The sequence below is a fragment of the Salvelinus fontinalis genome, chromosome 7 (assembly GCF_029448725.1).
Source record: "Salvelinus fontinalis isolate EN_2023a chromosome 7, ASM2944872v1, whole genome shotgun sequence".
Classification (NCBI taxonomy): domain Eukaryota; kingdom Metazoa; phylum Chordata; class Actinopteri; order Salmoniformes; family Salmonidae; genus Salvelinus; species Salvelinus fontinalis.
Genome location: NC_074671.1, coordinates 11,875,626 through 11,893,406, shown reverse-complemented (window position 1 = coordinate 11,893,406; position 17,781 = coordinate 11,875,626). Strand labels below are relative to the sequence as shown.

The following is a 17,781-nucleotide window of genomic DNA, read 5'->3' as shown; positions in this document are numbered from 1 at the left end:
AGTGAAGACATCAACACTTAAAAAGAACACATATGGACTCATGTAGTAACCAAAAAAGTGTTACACAAATCAAAATATATTTTATATTTTTGATTCTTCAAAGTAGCCACCCTTTGCCTTGATGACAGCGTTGCACACTTTTGGCATTCTCTCAACCAGCTTCACCTGGAATGCTTTTCCAACAGTCTTGAAAGAGTTCACACATATGCTGAGCACTTGTTGGCTGCTTTTCCTTCACTCTGCGGGCCAACTCATCCCAAACCATCTCAACTGGGTTGAGGTTGGGGGATTGTGGAGGCCAGGTCATCTGATGCAGCACTCCATCACTCTCCTTCTTGGTCAAATAACCCTGGAGGTTGTTGGGTCATTGTCCTGTTGAAAACAAATGATGGTCCCACTAAGTGCTAAAAAGATGGGATGGCGTATCGCTGCAGAATGCTGTGGTAGCCATTCTGGTTAAGTGTGCCTTGAATTCTAAATAAATCACTGACAGTGTCACCATCTAAGCACCCCCACATCATCACACCTCCTCCTCCATGCTTCATGGTGGGAGCCACGATGCGGAGATCATCCGTTCACCTACTCTGCGTCTCACAAAGGCACCATGGTTGGAACCAGAAATCAAAAATGTGGACTCATCAGACCAAAGGACAGATTCCCACCAGTCTAATGTCAATTGCTCGTGTTTCTTAGATCAAGCAAGTCTCTTCTTCTGGTGTCCTTTAGTAGTGGTTTCTTTGCATTAATTTGACCATGAAGGCCTGATTCACACAGTCTCCTCTGAACAGTTAAGGTTGCGATATATCTGTTACTTAAACTCTGTGAAGCATTTATTTGGGCTGCAATTTCTGAGGCTGGTTACTCTAATGAACTTATCCTCTGCAGCAGAGGTAACTCTGGGTCTTCCTTTCCTGTGGGGGTCCTCATGAGAGTCAGTTTCATCATAGCGCTTGATAGTTTTTGCGACTGCACTTGAAGAAACTTTCAAAGTTCTTGAAATTGTCTGAATTGACTGACTTTCATGTCTTAAAGTAATGATGGACTGTCGTTTCTCTGTCCTTATTTGAGCTGTTCTTGCCATAATATGGACTTGGTCTTTTACCAAATAGGACTATCTTCTGTATACCACCCCTACCTTGACACAACACAACTGATTGGCTCAAACCCATTAAGAAGGAAAGAAATTCCACAAATGAACTTTTCACAAGGCACACCTGTTAATTAAAATGCATTCCAGCTGACTACTTTAAGCTGTCATTAAGGCAAATAATGTCTACTTTGTAGAATCTCACATATCAAATATATTTTGATTTGTTTAACACTTTTTTGGTTACTAAATTATTCAATATGTGTTATTTCATAGTTTTGATGTCTTCACTATTATTCTACAATGTAGAAAATAGTAAAAAATAAAGAAAAACCCTGGAATGAGTAGGTGTTTCCAATCTGTTGACTGGTACTGTATGCCAAGGGGCACTGGAACTGTTTTGGCGGCTCGTGGTGACCCAACACCCAATTGAGACAGTTTTTGTTGCTGCTTCCTATATGTTGGCAGTTACCTCTAAGGTACTCAGCGAAGTTACTGCATGATAATCTCATGTCTTTTCATGCTAATAAGCAAGTGACATAAATTATGACTTTCAAACATTTGACTATTGGTTAACAAACCATGGAACAGCTATTTAGAAGAACTATCTCTGTCTGAATAACTGTCTGTTAACCTCTTGATGTGGACAGTAAACAGAACATTCTGCTGCTCCATTGCAAAGTACAAGGCTGCCAATGTGTTTGACCGCAAATGTAGTTCCTGTATTTCTCAATGCTACATCTGTCATGCAGCCCATTGCTCAGAAAGTTGCGACATAAACCTGCAGGACGGGGGAAAACAGGGAAGCGAAAACCTCCTTAATCTCCCAGTCAAACCCACATGATTCTGACTTACAGTTACAAGACAGAAGCCAAACACACACATACACACACACACACACGCACGCGCACGCACATGCACACACACACACAGTGACTAAGGGGCTGTGTGAGGGGCCTCCAGCCAAGCCAAGCCTGCAGTTACATCTTTGGTGCCAACCAAATAGACCTCAACCACATACATACTTCCACCAGGACACAGTGAACCTAAAGAACTTAACAATAACATACCAAGAATGGACATAAAATCTTCATCTTCTGACCAAAATACTGCCTATTTCCCGAATTTGATGTAGCTTTCTGTATGCAAAATACACTTTTCATCTATCTGAACAGTGCCAAAACAGAGCATGTCTTTATAAGGAATGTCATACCCTCATCCTACTTCATCCCATATTTTCACCCATATAACCACACCAATAACAGGTTATAACCTACTGTACACCCATATACCACACCAATAACAGGCTATAACCTACTGTACACCCATATACCACACCAATAACAGGCTATAACCTACTGTACACCCATATAACCACACCAATAACAGGCTATAACCTACTGTAAACCCATATAACCACACCAATAACAGGCTATAACCTACTGTACACCCATATAACCACACCAATAACAGGTTATAACCTACTGTACACCCATATACCACACCAATGACAGGCTATAACCTACTGTACACCCATATAACCACACCAATAACAGGCTATAACCTACTGTACACCCATATAACCACACCAATAACAGGTTATAACCTACTGTACACCCATATACCACACCAATGACAGGCTATAACCTACTGTACACCCATATACCACACCAATAACAGGCTATAACCTACTGTACACCCATATAACCACACCAATAACAGGCTATAACCTACTGTACACCCATATAACCACACCAATAACAGGCTATAACCATATCTTCGTCATTCCCACGACCATAACCCATCACGATGCATTGGAATGGAAACGAGAACGTCCGGTAAAAACAAGGCCAGCAAGAATGCATCCAGTTTTATGTGGCTTCTGAGGTTTAGCGGGACCGGGAGAGGGACGGGAGCGTGTGGACACGACCCAAACATAACTGTTTCCAGTCATTGCTGGAACATAAACATTTCTTTCAATGTATATTTATCTGTCAACTCCACCAGAACAATGACAATGGCTAGATGGAAACTGTGCGACAACAAGCACACCCACAAATCTAGTTGTTTCAACTAATTATTAACAAGTAACTGGTTCCACAGCCTTTTTATTTGTTTACTAAACTTGTCGGTCCAAGTGTTACCTGAACCCCCCAAAAATCGTTGTCCAAAATTAGCTCCAACCTGAGAAATCTTTGGCCAAAAATTCAGTCAATTTAAAATGATGCTTTTGCTCAAGTTGTCTCACATGTTCGTTCAACTATGAATTATTGTTTGGGCATTTGAACTAAAGAAGGCTTTGCAAGTAGTTATAGCAACAGTGCTTTTAAAATACAATGTTTTACATTTACAAATTTGACATTGTGCATGTTCATTTATACAATAATTATTATTCAAACATGTCCTCATCTGTGATTTGAACTCACAACCTCGGTTCAACGCAATCTGAGCGTCCTGCTACGCCACCATGGCTGTGTCAGTTATCAGCTCATCTGACTATTCTCTCACCATTGATTTGATTGACTTATTTCAACAATTTGAGGTTTTCAGTCTAGTTGTCTAATGTTGCTGGGACATATTATTATGTTTTAATGTTACTCCTGAATCACTGTGGTAAATGTAGTAGTTTTTCTTCAGTGTGTTTTTAACAGAGCTGGGATTTACTTCCAAGTGTAAATTGTAGCAGTACAAGTTCAATCAGTTATTGACATAGACTTGGCTGCAATGCAGGAAGATTGGAATGCTGTGAACCAAGAGCTTGTGAGTTCAAATCCCAGAAGAGGACATGTTTAGTAATAATTGTATAATTGAACATGCACAATGTAATCATGTAAGTCAAATGTGTAAATTGAAAACATTGTATGTTAAAAGCACTGTGTGTAACTTCTATTTTAGTTAAGATGCCGAAATAATAAGTTCTAGTTGAATGAACATACCAGTCAATTTAAGCAAAGACATTTTTGCCTACATTTTCTCATATAGGAACTAAGATTGGGCCACCTAAAAATGTTAAGTTCAGGTAACACTTTGACCAACGAGTTGAGTAAACAAAGAAAGCATGTGGAACCAGATACTTAATTCATAATATTTAGTTAAAACAACTCAACAAAAAAATCACAGTGTAGGCTAGATCTAGAGGACAGAAAACGTTTGATACATCAACTAAAACAGTTGTCTTGCAATGGCTAGTGTCAATATCCAGAATACACAATCAATCTATTCTAATCTATATGCAGCATATAGATGTATGCATGTATGCATGTTTGACTTACCTGTGCGCACAGAGTGAGAACCAGATGGATGATCCAGCCTTGAAATATCCAACTGGTGGAGAAGTGAACTCTCATTTCTCCTGATTATTCACACACCAGAAAAGAGAAGAGAGCCAGTTGTCTTGTACAGATTTAGGATGATGGATATTGTCGACATTCAAAGGAATCAGTGTGGTTTGTCTGTAAGGCTGGGGATCTTTGAGGGAACTGCAAGGAGCCTCCAGACCGTATATCATTCTCGCTCCGCATGCCCGGTAATGCAGCTCTGCTCTCCTCTCTCCTCACCAATGCACTCAGGAGTGAGCAGCCTCTTGTCTGAGCAAGCTTGTGAAAACAGAGTAAGCTTAGTAGGGGAGAGAGATAGTCTAAGCTCCTCCTATGCCCTTGTAACCCCCCTTCGTGTGTGTGTTTTGATTGCCTCAGACATGTGTGAGATGCTTTGCGTCTCACAGTTAAAGTAATGTGCTTTCACATTTAAATGAATCCATATAAACCATCTAATCCACATAACTTCATACATCTAGGCTGTCTCTTCCTCTCCACTGTCTTAAACTAACATGACATTCTGTGGTGAGCGCTGTAATGTATTCATTGCAATGAAAACAATGCACAAACCTAGTAATATAGAGATTTAGGGGCGATATTCTGAGGTTTGAACCACTGACATTCATTGGGTAGACACAATACCTATTGTGCCATAAAAGTTCAGACCGCTTGGCTGGTGGGTATGTGATATGTGTAACAAAATGAGTGAGTGGTATTTGTGGACCCTTTGTACCAGCCTCATTTATCCTCTCTCTCAATTCAATTCAATTCAATTCAAGGGGCTTTATTGGCATGGGAAACATGTGTTAACATTGCCAAAGCAAGTGAGGTAGATAATATACAAAAGTCAAATAAACAATAAAAATGAACAGTAAACATTACACATACAGAAGTTTCAAAACAATAAAGACATTACAAATGTCACTCTCTCTCTCTCTCTCTCTCCCACCTCACTTCCCTCTGTTCTCCTGTCTGTACTCCACTCTCAGCTCTACCCCTCCTGCATCCATTCTAAGCCTCCAGCTATAATTTAATATTTGCATAACCGTCACTTTAGATTAGAATGGCTTTCTTCACATTTACTCACCCCTCCTCTCTCTCTCGTTCTCTCTCTCTCTCGTTCTTTCTCTCTCTCTCTCATACCAGGGACCAGCATAATCTCAAATGCAAATTCTTGTAATTTTATTTTTTTCTAGGTGTGAGAGGGGGGGGGGGGATATTTCCTGGAAGCATTATCTGGAACTTGAGAGAAGGAAATCTTCTAATTCCATGCTCCAGGAACACAGCCGACTGAGACGGAGTTGGACTTCTAATTACTGTAGGTAATTCCAGGATTCCGTGAAACTTTGCTTCAGATAACGATGATCCAAAGAAGCAGGGATGTGTTGTATGAGTGATATCTGATATAAAGAAATACATACTCTCTGTTTGTATATACTGTATATGATTTGCTGCTATTGTTCCTGTTATACAGTTATAAGCCTACACTTCAATGTAAGTTATTTTCTATGTCAATAAAAATTACTATTACCCTCACCTTTATTTAACCAGGTAGGACAGTTGAGAACAAGTTCTCATTTACAACTGCGACCTGGCCAAGATAAAGCAAAGCAGTGCGACACAAACAACACAGAGTTACACATGGGATAAACAAACGTACAGTCAATAACACAATTGAAAAGTCTATATACAGTGTGTGCAAATGTAGTAAGATTAGGGAGGTAAGACAATAAATAGGCCATAGTGGCGAAATAGTTAGAATTTAGCAATTAAACACTGGAGGGATATACAGGATGTGCAGAAGATGAATGTGCAAGTAGAGATACTGGGGTGCAAAGCAGCAAATTAAATAATATGGGGATGAGGTAGTTGGGTGGGCTATGTACAGGTGCAATGATCAGTAAGCTGCTCTGACAGCTGATGCTTAAAGTTAGTGAGGGAGTCTCCAGCTTCAGTGATTTTTTGCAATTCGTTCCAGTCATTGGCAGCAGAGAACTGGAAGGAAAGGCGGCCAAAGGGGGAGTTAGCTTTGGGGGTGACCAGTGAAATATACCTGCTGGAGCGAGTGCTACGGGTGGGTGCTGCTGTGGTTACCAGTGATCTGAGATAAGGCAGGGGTTTACCTAGCAAAGACTTAAGGATGACCTGGAGCCAGTGGGTTTGGTGACAAAGGCACTGTGATAGACTGCATCCAATTTGCTGAGTAGTGTTGGAGGCTATTTTGTAAATGACATCGCCGAAGTCAAGCATCGGTAGGACAGTCAGTTTTACGAGGGTATGTTTATCAGCAATTCGTTCCAGTCATTGGCAGCAGAGAACCGGAAGGAAAGGCGGCAAAGGAGGAGTTGGCTTTGGAGCTTGTCTCTCATTGATGAGACCTTTACAACGACACTAAATGGAGACGTATTTGTTTTCAGTTAGTCACTGGAAATGCTTCACTCTGTTCTGTCTTTTGCCCACCTCTCTCTCCCCCCCTCTCTCTCCCCCTCTCTCTGGCTCTTCCCGTAAGCCTTCGCTTAGTAGGCAGGGCCTATCTACAGTTAGAAGAGTGGGAATTAGGAGCTGGAACTGACTAGCGTAGCAATTAAATGTTTCAACTTAAACTCTGAACATATCGCTAACACACAACATGCACAGTTCAAGGCTTGTTCAGCCTCTAATACCAAACACAGCTAACGCCACAGAGCCATCTGCCTGTGTCTGTCTGTCTGGCTAAACATTGCACAAAAGGCCAAAGCAAAGTGATTTATTGGGCATGTTCGGCAAATAAGCCTCCACCCACCCTAATTTCTGCTACAGGCAACCCACTTACAAAGGGAGAGTAAAACCTGGACAACCAGGAAAGGGCAGGGAAGGTTTCCATTAATACATGCTCGTGGTCTGCCACACTCGGAATGTGACTGTGTGTTTTCGGCCATAGAAGTGACCACAGTGCTGGACTCGGCTCAAAGGGTTCTTTATCCTGTTTGCAGGTGTCACTGGCAAACGCCACGCAAACACTGTAGTAAGTTAAATAAAAACACAGGACCCCAAGTCATGATTCACCAAAGGCTTAAAGCCTCCTCTGACACACTGCAAACATAGCTAAGCTCTTAGGGAAATCAGCCACACTCTCACACAAATACCAGCATGCTCCCACTAGGTTCCATTCCTACCCACACGGTACACGGTTCTCAACTCCATCAATTATTTGTCCACCTGGTGAGTTATCAGCAACAAGTTAAATATGAAAGGGAATATGCTAATACTGTTCTGTATGAGGGGTGGGGACAGGGTGATACATTGACAGGAGCACAAAGCTTCACACATCACTCCCTACAGTACACTGTATACTGGTGCAAGGACTCTGTAAATGGTTTCAGAGTCTGTCCCGGCTAGTGAACTTTGGAATCCTGGACAGACAAAGGGACATAAAGCTCTTTGAAGTTTCTAGAAGTTGCGGCTGTGTGTGAAAGATGAGGGGGGATTCTGTGTATTTACCAAGGTTTATTACTCTGAACACCTGCTGAAACCTTGAACTCTGTATTAAAAAGGATGTTTTTACATACATATACACACTCAATAATCACCATAAGCAGGTGTACATGAGTACACAATTGTTTATTTTGTGTTTTATTATTTCATGACACCAATTTCAAATGTACATAATAATATGGATCCCGCCTTCATTTCAGTGTATCATACAGCTTACTTGTAGAGCATAACATGTAATTAAAATGATCCCAAAGAGAAAATAATTCAACAAAAATTAAACAGCCACTTTAGAAAATAACCACCAGAGACACTGAAACACGCAGAGGCAGAACGAGACAGAAAAGGAGAGTGAGAGTGAGAGAGAGCGATGGATGGATGGAGGGATTAAGGAAGACAATTAGTGTTCTTCTCTTTGCCCTCACATTTCCAACAGAAAAACAACAAATCCAATGAAAGGTAGTGATGTGGATGTACATCCTCCATTATAAGACTCTGAAATCAAAACATAATAAAGAGAAAGTAATAAAACACTGAAGTGCAGATTTCTTTGGAGGAATTAAGTCTTAAATCATTAATTAATATCAAAACAACGAGAGACGTGATGAAATACAACAGACAATTTTCACTTCAAGTAGGCAATTCCCCAGAGCCATGAACATACAGACGTCAGTTAGTTAGCTACTCCTCTCCATGTTGACACAAAGGTTCCGGAACAATCACATTCTGACAAAGAACGCCACTAAAATTCTAACTAGACTGGAACGTTCAGAAAGCTTTTGGTGCCAACATGGCACCTGTAAAAATTCCAAAACAAACCCAGTTGGCCAAATCTTAGTGGCTGTATCTCAATAGTATAATAATGAATTTCTCTCCTTGAGACGAGGAGAGGAAACCACTTCAGACTATTGACATACACCCTGGACCTGATCAAATATGTAAAAAAGGGCACCCTTCCTTCCTTTCTTCCTAGGGCTCAGTGCTGTCCCCCGTCCAGTCAGGGAGGAGTGTAGGAAGCATTCCGAAGGCGTTCGAGCAGAGACCCTGATCTGGCCCATCGTTGGAGCCTGGACTGGCGCTCGCACACAATGGAGGCTCATGGGATATGTAGTGGGCTTGCTGCTAGGCGGTTCGGCGGCGGAAGGAGGATCACTTCTTTCTCTGGAAAACGTTGGCCAGCATGGCGCCGGACGTGGTCAGCTGACCCATCTTACTCAGGAACTTGGTCTTGGCGTCTTCCCCAACCAGACTGGCAGCGATGGACACAGATCTACAGGAACAGAAACATACACAGTTTGAACACATGTAAATATGTATTAGCATCATCACTGGTCCACAGATATACAGATACAGTATATGGTTATATTGATGATAGCATGTACAATGGAATATAGATTATATAGTGTACTCTGGGATAGAGATTTTTTATATAGTGTACACTGGGATATAGATTATATTATATAGTGCACACTGGGATATAGATTATACTATATAATGCACACTAGGATATAGATTATATAGTGCACACTGGGATATATATTATATAGTGCACACGGATATATATTATATAGTGCACACTGGGATATAGATTATATTATATAGTGTACACTGGGATATAGATTATATTATAGTGTACACTGGGATATAGATTATATTATAGTGTACACTGGGATATAGATTATATTATATAGTGTACACTGGGATATAGATTATATTATATAGTGCACACTAGGATATAGATTATATAGTGTACACTGGGATATAGATTATATTATATAGTGTACACTGGGATATAGATTATATTATATAGTGCACACTGGGATATAGATTATATTATATAGTGCACACTGGGATATAGATTATATTATATAGTGCACACTGGGATATGTATTATATAGTGCACACTGGGATATATATTATATTATATAGTGCACACTGGGATATAGATTATATTATATAGTGTACACTGGGATATAGATTATATTATATAGTGTACAATGGGATATAGATTATACTATATAGTGCACACTGGGATATAGATTATATAGTGTACACTGGGATATAGATTATATAGTGTACACTGGGATATAGATTATATAGTGCACACTGGGATATAGATTATACTATTTAGTGCACACTGGGATATAGATTATTTCGTGCACACTGGGATATAGATTATTTCGTGCACACTGGGATATAGATTATATAGTGCACACTGGGATATAGATTATATAGTGCACACTGGGATATAGATTATATAGTGCACACTGGGATATAGATTATACTATTTAGTGCACACTGGGATATAGATTATATAGTGCACACTGGGATATAGATTATATAGTGCACACTGGGATATAGATTATATAGTGCACACTGGGATATAGATTATATAGTGCACACTGGGATATAGATTATACTATTTAGTGCACACTAGGATATAGATTATATAGTGCACACTGGGATATATATTATATACTGCACACTGGGATATAGATTATATAGTGTACACTGGGGTAAATATTATATTATATACTGCACACTGGGATACATATTATATACTGCACACTGGGATATAGATTATATACTGCACACTGGGATATAGATTATATACTGCACACTGGGATATAGATGATATTATATAGTGTACACTGGTATAAAGATTATATTATATACCGCACACTGGGATGTAGATTATATACTGCCCACTGGGATAAAGATTATATACTGCACACTGGGATATAGATGATATTATATAGTGTACACTGGTATAAAGATTATATTATATACTGCACACTGGGATGTAGATTATATACTGCACACTGGGATAAAGATTATATACTGCACACTGGGATGTAGATTATATACTGCACACTGGGATGTAGATTATATACTGCACACTGGGATGTAGATTATATACTGCACACTGGGATAAAGATTATATACTGCACACTGGGATAAAGATTATATTATATACTTCAAACTGGGATATAGATTATACACTTCTTATACAAATGTCCCTTTTTCAGGACTCTGTCTTTCAAAGATAATTCAAAAAAATCCAAATAACTTCACAGATCTTCATTGTAAAGGGTTTAAACACTGTTCCCCATGCTTGTTCAATGAACCATTACCAATTAATGAACATGCACCTGAGGAACGGTCGTTAAGACACTAACAGTTTACAGACAGTAGGCAATTACGGTCACAGTTATGAAAATGTAGGACACTAAAGAGGCCTTTCTACTGACTCTGAAAAACACAAGAAAAATATTTGATTCTTGTTTACAATAAAAGTGACTCCAAAATTACACAATACATTATTTACCATTCATTTCTATTGGGCGCAAAATCACCTGAAACACAACCAAAACAAACAGCAAATGCATCCAAAACGTTTGTAGAGATACAAGCTTGATGCAATCATTGCACTCTAGGAGGAATATGGGAACAAATACTTGACTTTTGACTACTTTCATACACAAGTTAATTTGTCCCAATACTTTTGAACCCCTAAAATGGGGGGGGGGGGGTCAATGTACAAAAAGTTCTGTAATTTCTCAATGATTCACCCAATATGGATGAAAATACCCTTGAATTAAATACCCTTGAATTAAAGCTGCTAGTCTGTACTTCAACCTCATAGTCATTGTAACACTTCAGAGTACAGAGTCAAACAATATATTTGAAGCTGACTGTAGATTAGTGTATAGCCTGTAGAATGGGAAATTATTATATAGCCTGTAAAAACCATTCAGTGTACCTATCATTCATCTAGAATGTTTTGTCTATAATCTCAATATTCTTTGTCTCCCTAAACATCCAATTCAGAGAGGTGTTGCTGTTAACTGTCAGATTATAAAAGGCTCATTTCTTTGCCTTGACATTGCCCAGGTGTCCATATAACTAGACTGGTAAAAGCAGTTGCTTAAGTGTTAACAGTAACAGTTCCTTCTGTTCTCTACTGACTGACAGTTAAATGAGTTCCTCTTTTCCCCCCTCTATGTCTAACTGGGGTTGAACAACAGCACATAGACAAAGTAACAATATCACAACGACATATGGTCAACACTGGAAGGAAAGTTATGAAACACAGTAAAACGCTGGAGTTGAGAGGCTTAGTAGTAACATGGTTGTTGAGAGATGTGATAAAACAGGCCCATATCAGGGCTGGATCCTGTCATCAAACATCACTGTTGTCTCTGACACTGTGCATTATGATGACAGAGATTCTAGTTATAACTGTTGTCTCTGACACTGTGCATTATGATGACAGAGATTCTAGTTATAACTGTTGTCTCTGACACTGTGCATTATGATGACAGAGATTCTAGTTATAACTGTTGTCTCTGATACTGTGCATTACAATGACAGATATTCTAGTTATAACTATTGTCTCTGACACTGTGCATTATGATGACAGAGATTCTAGTTATAACTGTTGTCTCTGACACTGTGCATTATGATGACAGAGATTCTAGTTATAACTTGTCTCTGACACTGTGCATTATGATGACAGAGATTCTAGTTATAACTGTTGTCTCTGACACTGTGCATTATGATGACAGAGATTCTAGTTATAACTGTTGTCTCTGACACTGTGCATTATGATGACAGAGATTCTAGTTATAACTGTTGTCTCTGACACTGTGCATTATGATGACAGAGATTCTAGTTATAACTGTTGTCTCTGACACTGTGCATTATGATGACAGAGATTCTAGTTATAACTGTTGTCTCTGACACTGTGCATTATGATGACAGAGATTCTAAAGTTATATCTGTTGTCTCTGACACTGTGCATTATGATGACAGAGATTCTAGTTATAACTGTTGTCTCTGACACTGTGCATTATGATGACAGAGATTCTAGTTATAACTGTTGTCTCTGACACTGTGCATTATGATGACAGAGATTCTAAAGTTATAACTGTTGTCTCTGATACTGTGCATTATGATGACAGAGATTCTAAAGTTATAACTGTTGTCTCTGACACTGTGCATTATGATGACAGAGATTCTAAAGTTATAACTGTTGTCTCTGATACTGTGCATTATGATGACAGAGATTCTAGTTATAACTGTTGTCTCTGACACTGTGCATTATGATGACAGAGATTCTAGTTATAACTGTTGTCTCTGACACTGTGCATTATGATGACAGAGATTCTAGTTATAACTGTTGTCTCTGACACTGTGCATTATGATGACAGAGATTCTAGTTATAACTGTTGTCTCTGACACTGTGCATTATGATGACAGAGATTCTAGTTATAACTGTTGTCTCTGAGACTGTGCATTATGATGACAGAGATTCTAGTTATAACTGTTGTCTCTGACACTGTGCATTATGATGACAGAGATTCTAGTTATAACTGTTGTCTCTGACACTGTGCATTATGATGACAGAGATTCTAAAGTTATAACTGTTGTCTCTTACACTGTGCATTATGATGACAGAGATTCTATTTATAACTGTTGTCTCTGACACTTTGCATTATGATGAGGGAGATTCTATTTATAACTGTTGTCTCTGACACTGTGCATTATGATGACAGAGATTCTATTTATAACTGTTGTCTCTGACACTTTGCATTATGATGACAGAGATTCTAGTTATAACTGTTGTCTCTGACACTGTGCATTATGATGACAGAGATTCTAGTTATAACTGTTGTCTCTGACACTGTGCATTATGATGACAGAGATTCTATTTATAACTGTTGTCTCTGACACTTTGCATTATGATGAGGGAGATTCTATTTATAACTGTTATCTCTGACACTGTGCATTATGATGACAGAGATCCCTAAACTGTACTCCTCCCTAACCTCCCCTCCTCCTCTCACCCACACTACTGCTGGGTCCTAATGCTCTTTCCTGTACTCCTCCTCTCACCCACACTACAGCTGAGTCCTAATGCTCTTTCCTGTACTCCTCCCTAAACTCCCCTCCTCCTCTCACCCACACTACGGCTGGGTCCTAATGCTCTTTCCTGTACTCCTCCTCTCACCCACACTACGGCTGGGTCCTAATGCTCTTTCCTGTACTCCTCCCTAAACTCCCCTCCTCCTCTCACCCACACTACGGCTGGGTCCTAATGCTCTTTCCTGTACTCCTCCCTAAACTCCCCTCCTCTCACCCACACTACAGCTGGGTCCTAATGCTCTTTCCTGTACTCCTCCCTAAACTCCCCTCCTCCTCTCACCCACACTACGGCTGGGTCCTAATGCTCTTTCCTGTACTCCTCCCTAAACTCCCCTCCTCCTCTCACCCACACTACGGCTGGGTCCTAATGCTCTTTCCTGTACTCCTCCCTAACCTCCCCCCCTTCTCTCACTCAGACTACAGCTGGGTCCTAATGCTCTTTCCTGTACTCCTCCCTAAACTCCCCTCCTCCTCTCACCCACACTACAGCTGGGTTCTAATGCTCTTTCCTGTACTCCTCCCTAAACTCCCCTCCTCCTCTCACCCACACTACGGCTGGGTCCTAATGCTCTTTCCTGTACTCCTCCCTAAACTCCCCTCCTCTCACCCACACTACGGCTGGGTCCTAATGCTCTTTCCTGTACTCCTCCTCTCACCCACACTACGGCTGGGTCCTAATGCTCTTTCCTGTACTCCTCCCTAAACTCCCCTCCTCCTCTCACCCACACTACTGCTGGGTCCTAATGCTCTTTCCTGTACTCCTCCCTAAACTCCCCTCCTCTCACCCACACTACAGCTGGGTCCTAATGCTCTTTCCTGTACTCCTCCCTAAACTCCCCTCCTCTCACCCACACTACGGCTGGGTACTAATGCTCTTTCCTGTACTCCTCCTCTCACCACACTACAGCTGGGTCCTAATGCTCTTTCCTGTACTCCTCCTCTCACCCACACTACTGCTGGGTCCTAATGCTCTTTCCTGTACTCCTCCTCTCACCCACACTACGGCTGGGTCCTAATGCTTTTTCCTGTACTCCTCCCTAAACTCCCCTCCTCCTCTCACCCACACTACTGCTGGGTCCTAATGCTCTTTCCTGTACTCCTCCTCTCACCCACACTACAGCTGGGTCCTAATGCTCTTTCCTGTACTCCTCCCTAAACTCCCCTCCTCCTCTCACCCACACTACTGCTGGGTCCTAATGCTCTTTCCTGTACTCCTCCTCTCACCCACACTACGGCTGGGTCCTAATGCTCTTTCCTGTACTCCTCCTCTCACCCACACTACAGCTGGGTCCTAATGCTCTTTCCTGTACTCCTCCCTAAACTCCCCTCCTCTCACCCACACTACTGCTGGGTCCTAATGCTCTTTCCTGTACTCCTCCCTAAACTCCCCTCCTCCTCTCACCCACACTACGGCTGGGTCCTAATGCTTTTTCCTGTACTCCTCCCTAAACTGACCTCCTCCTCTCACCCACACTACGGCTGGGTCCTAATGCTCTTTCCTGTACTCCTCCCTAAACTCCCCTCCTCCTCTCACCCACACTACTGCTGGGTCCTAATGCTCTTTGAACGCTTTCTGCCCTCCTCCCTCACCACTGATCTGTATCTAAAGCCACGGTTTCTCTACCTGTTTTCTGAAGCCAGGCTTCCAGAGGGTCATGTGACTGTGACCCGGCAAGTCCCACGTAGCTCAGTTGGTAGAGCAAGGCACTGGCAGCGCCAGGGCGGTGGGTTCGATTCACCAAGGGGGACCAGTACGGAAAACATATACAAATGTATGCACTCACTACAGTAAGTGGCTTTGGATAAGAGCCTCTGCTAAATGACCAAAAGAATGAAATAGACTCATGTTTGGGATCAAAACCAGCAGACTAGGAAAGTGTGTGTGTGTTTTGAATACTCTGTCATGGCACACAGACACATGGGCGCTGTTTTAATGGTGTGTGTTAGTACTCACCCCTCAGCCTGTCCGATCCCTCTGTTCTCTACCTTCGTTTCCCCCTCCTTGATCATGGAGCTCAGGATCACCTGCAACAAGACACACAGCGGAAAATATGGCAGATTGCTGTGCTGTGGAAAGTATGCCTGGTGAGTCTCCCTCCTGGAGACAACATCACGCTGTGTGGTGAGTGGTCTGGGACAGGGAATCAGCTGGTCTTTAGCTGGCATGGGAAACAGGTCAGTTGATGCAGTTTGGAAGAGCTACTGTATGGTCAATGTGAGTGTGTGTACCTCGTGTTCAGGAGATAGCCGTTCCATGTCCGTCCTCAGACACCTCAGGCCAGGCAGGAAGTGATTCACCATAAGCTCCTCTGAGATGACTGGAACAGGAAGTCAAGGAGAGGACAACCAAACACTAACACAGAGTTGAACAAAACTTACCAGATATCTAAATACTAACGCAGGGGTTTAACAACACATATTGGACAACCAAACACTAACAGAGTTTAAATAAATGTTTCACTGGATAACTGAAGACTAACACAGAGTTTAACTACACTAATATTGGACAACCAGACACCAACACAGAGTTTTAAAATACCTACTGACCAACTGAACACTGAGTACACAGAGTTTAACAACAGTCAACACTTGACAACCAAACACAAGTAGGTAAGATTAGTGAGGATGGTACATGACTACATTACCCAGAGGGCCACAGTACTTCCAATGGCTCGTCGCAAGCTGATGATGTCACAGCCCCAGGCTTTGATAATGAGCGATCTGTCAGGGGTTTAGCCACTGTGACCAAAGCTACATGAGACCCTCAGTATAGCCTGCTATAATCACACAGTACCAAGCCTCAGCCAGCTGGGTGGGTGGTGGGATGTAGGTCACCAGGTGGTGGGTATGTGATGGGTGGGTGGTGGGTATGGGTGTATGAAGGTCGCCAAAGAGGAGGTTAGGGAGGTCTCGGAGCTATGCCCTTGTGGAACCACACCATTTTGGGAACACATTCAGGGAAGGACGTGCATGCATGCCCACGCACTGAGCACTATGCTGGGAACTCTGACCAAAGGCTTGGAGGCAGCTCTCCCTCTCTCATGGCTTCTCCCTCTCTCTCTCAGGCGGGCTGTGGTCTCTTTCTCTCTCCCTCGTGCTCATTCTCTCTGTGGGCTGGGGTCTCTTTCTCTCTCCCTCGCGCTCCTTCTCTCTGTGGGCTGGGGTCTCTTTCTCTCTCCCTCGCGCTCCTTCTCTCTGTGGGCTGGGGTCTCTTTCTCTCTCCCTCGCGCTCCTTCTCTCTGTGGGCTGGGGTCTCTTTCTCTCTCCCTCGCGCTCCTTCTCTCTGTGGGCTGGGGTCTCTTTCTCTCTCCCTCGCGCTCCTTCTCTCTGTGGGCTGGGGTCTCTTTCTCTCTCCCTCGCGCTCCTTCTCTCTGTGGGCTGGGGTCTCTTTCTCACTCCCTCGCGCTCCTTCTCTCTGTGGGCTGGGGTCTCTTTCTCTCTCCCTCGCGCTCCTTCTCTCTGTGGGCTGGGGTCTCTTTCTCTCTCCCTCGCGCTCCTTCTTTCTGTGGGCTGTGGTCTCTTTCTCTCTCCCTCGCGCTCCTTCTCTCTGTGGGCTGGGGTCTCTTTCTCTCTCCCTCGCGCTCCTTCTCTCTGTGGGCTGGGGTCTCTTTCTCTCTCCCTTGCGCTCCTTCTCTCTGTGGGCTGTGGTCTCTTTCTCTCTCCCTCGCACTCCTTCTCTCTGTGGGCTGGGGTCTCTTTCTCTCTCCCTCGCGCTCCTTCTCTCTGTGGGCTGTGGTCTCTTTCTCTCTCCCTCGCGCTCCTTCTCTCTGTGGGCTGTGGTCTCTTTCTCTCTCCCTCGCACTCCTTCTCTCTGTGGGCTGGGGTCTCTTTCTCTCTCCCTCGCGCTCCTTCTCTCTGTGGGCTGTGGTCTCTTTCTCTCTCCCTCGCGCTCCTTCTCTCTGTGGGCTGGGGTCTCTTTCTCTCTCCCTCGCGCTCCTTCTCTCTGTGGGCTGGGGTCTCTTTCTCTCTCCCTCGCGC

The 17,781-nt window shown here is 42.5% G+C and overlaps 2 protein-coding genes across 9 annotated transcripts in view; both read right to left on the bottom strand.

The window, feature by feature from the left end:
* The window catches only part of LOC129858979 (uncharacterized), a 26,938-nt gene extending 22,271 nt beyond the window's left edge, over positions 1-4,667 (bottom strand). The window contains exon 1 of the mRNA XM_055928260.1: positions 4,360-4,667. Within this exon, the coding sequence (XP_055784235.1) occupies positions 4,360-4,434 (75 nt within the window). The 5' untranslated portion in view covers positions 4,435-4,667. The remainder of the gene's footprint in view (positions 1-4,359) is intronic.
* Positions 4,668-7,985: 3,318 nt separating this feature from the next.
* Positions 7,986-17,781, bottom strand: part of LOC129858976 (RAB11-binding protein RELCH homolog) — a 139,039-nt gene continuing 129,243 nt past the window's right edge. For 7 of the 8 annotated variants that reach the window (XM_055928255.1, XM_055928251.1, XM_055928253.1 and 4 more), the window contains 3 exons: positions 16,033-16,121; positions 15,758-15,828; positions 7,986-9,145 (listed from right to left, as the gene is read on the bottom strand). In XM_055928255.1, coding sequence (XP_055784230.1) covers positions 9,025-9,145; positions 15,758-15,828; positions 16,033-16,121 — 281 coding nt within the window. In that variant the 3' untranslated portion in view covers positions 7,986-9,024. The remainder of the gene's footprint in view (positions 9,146-15,757; positions 15,829-16,032; positions 16,122-17,781) is intronic. The other variant, XR_008760114.1, reaches the window with a different exon arrangement.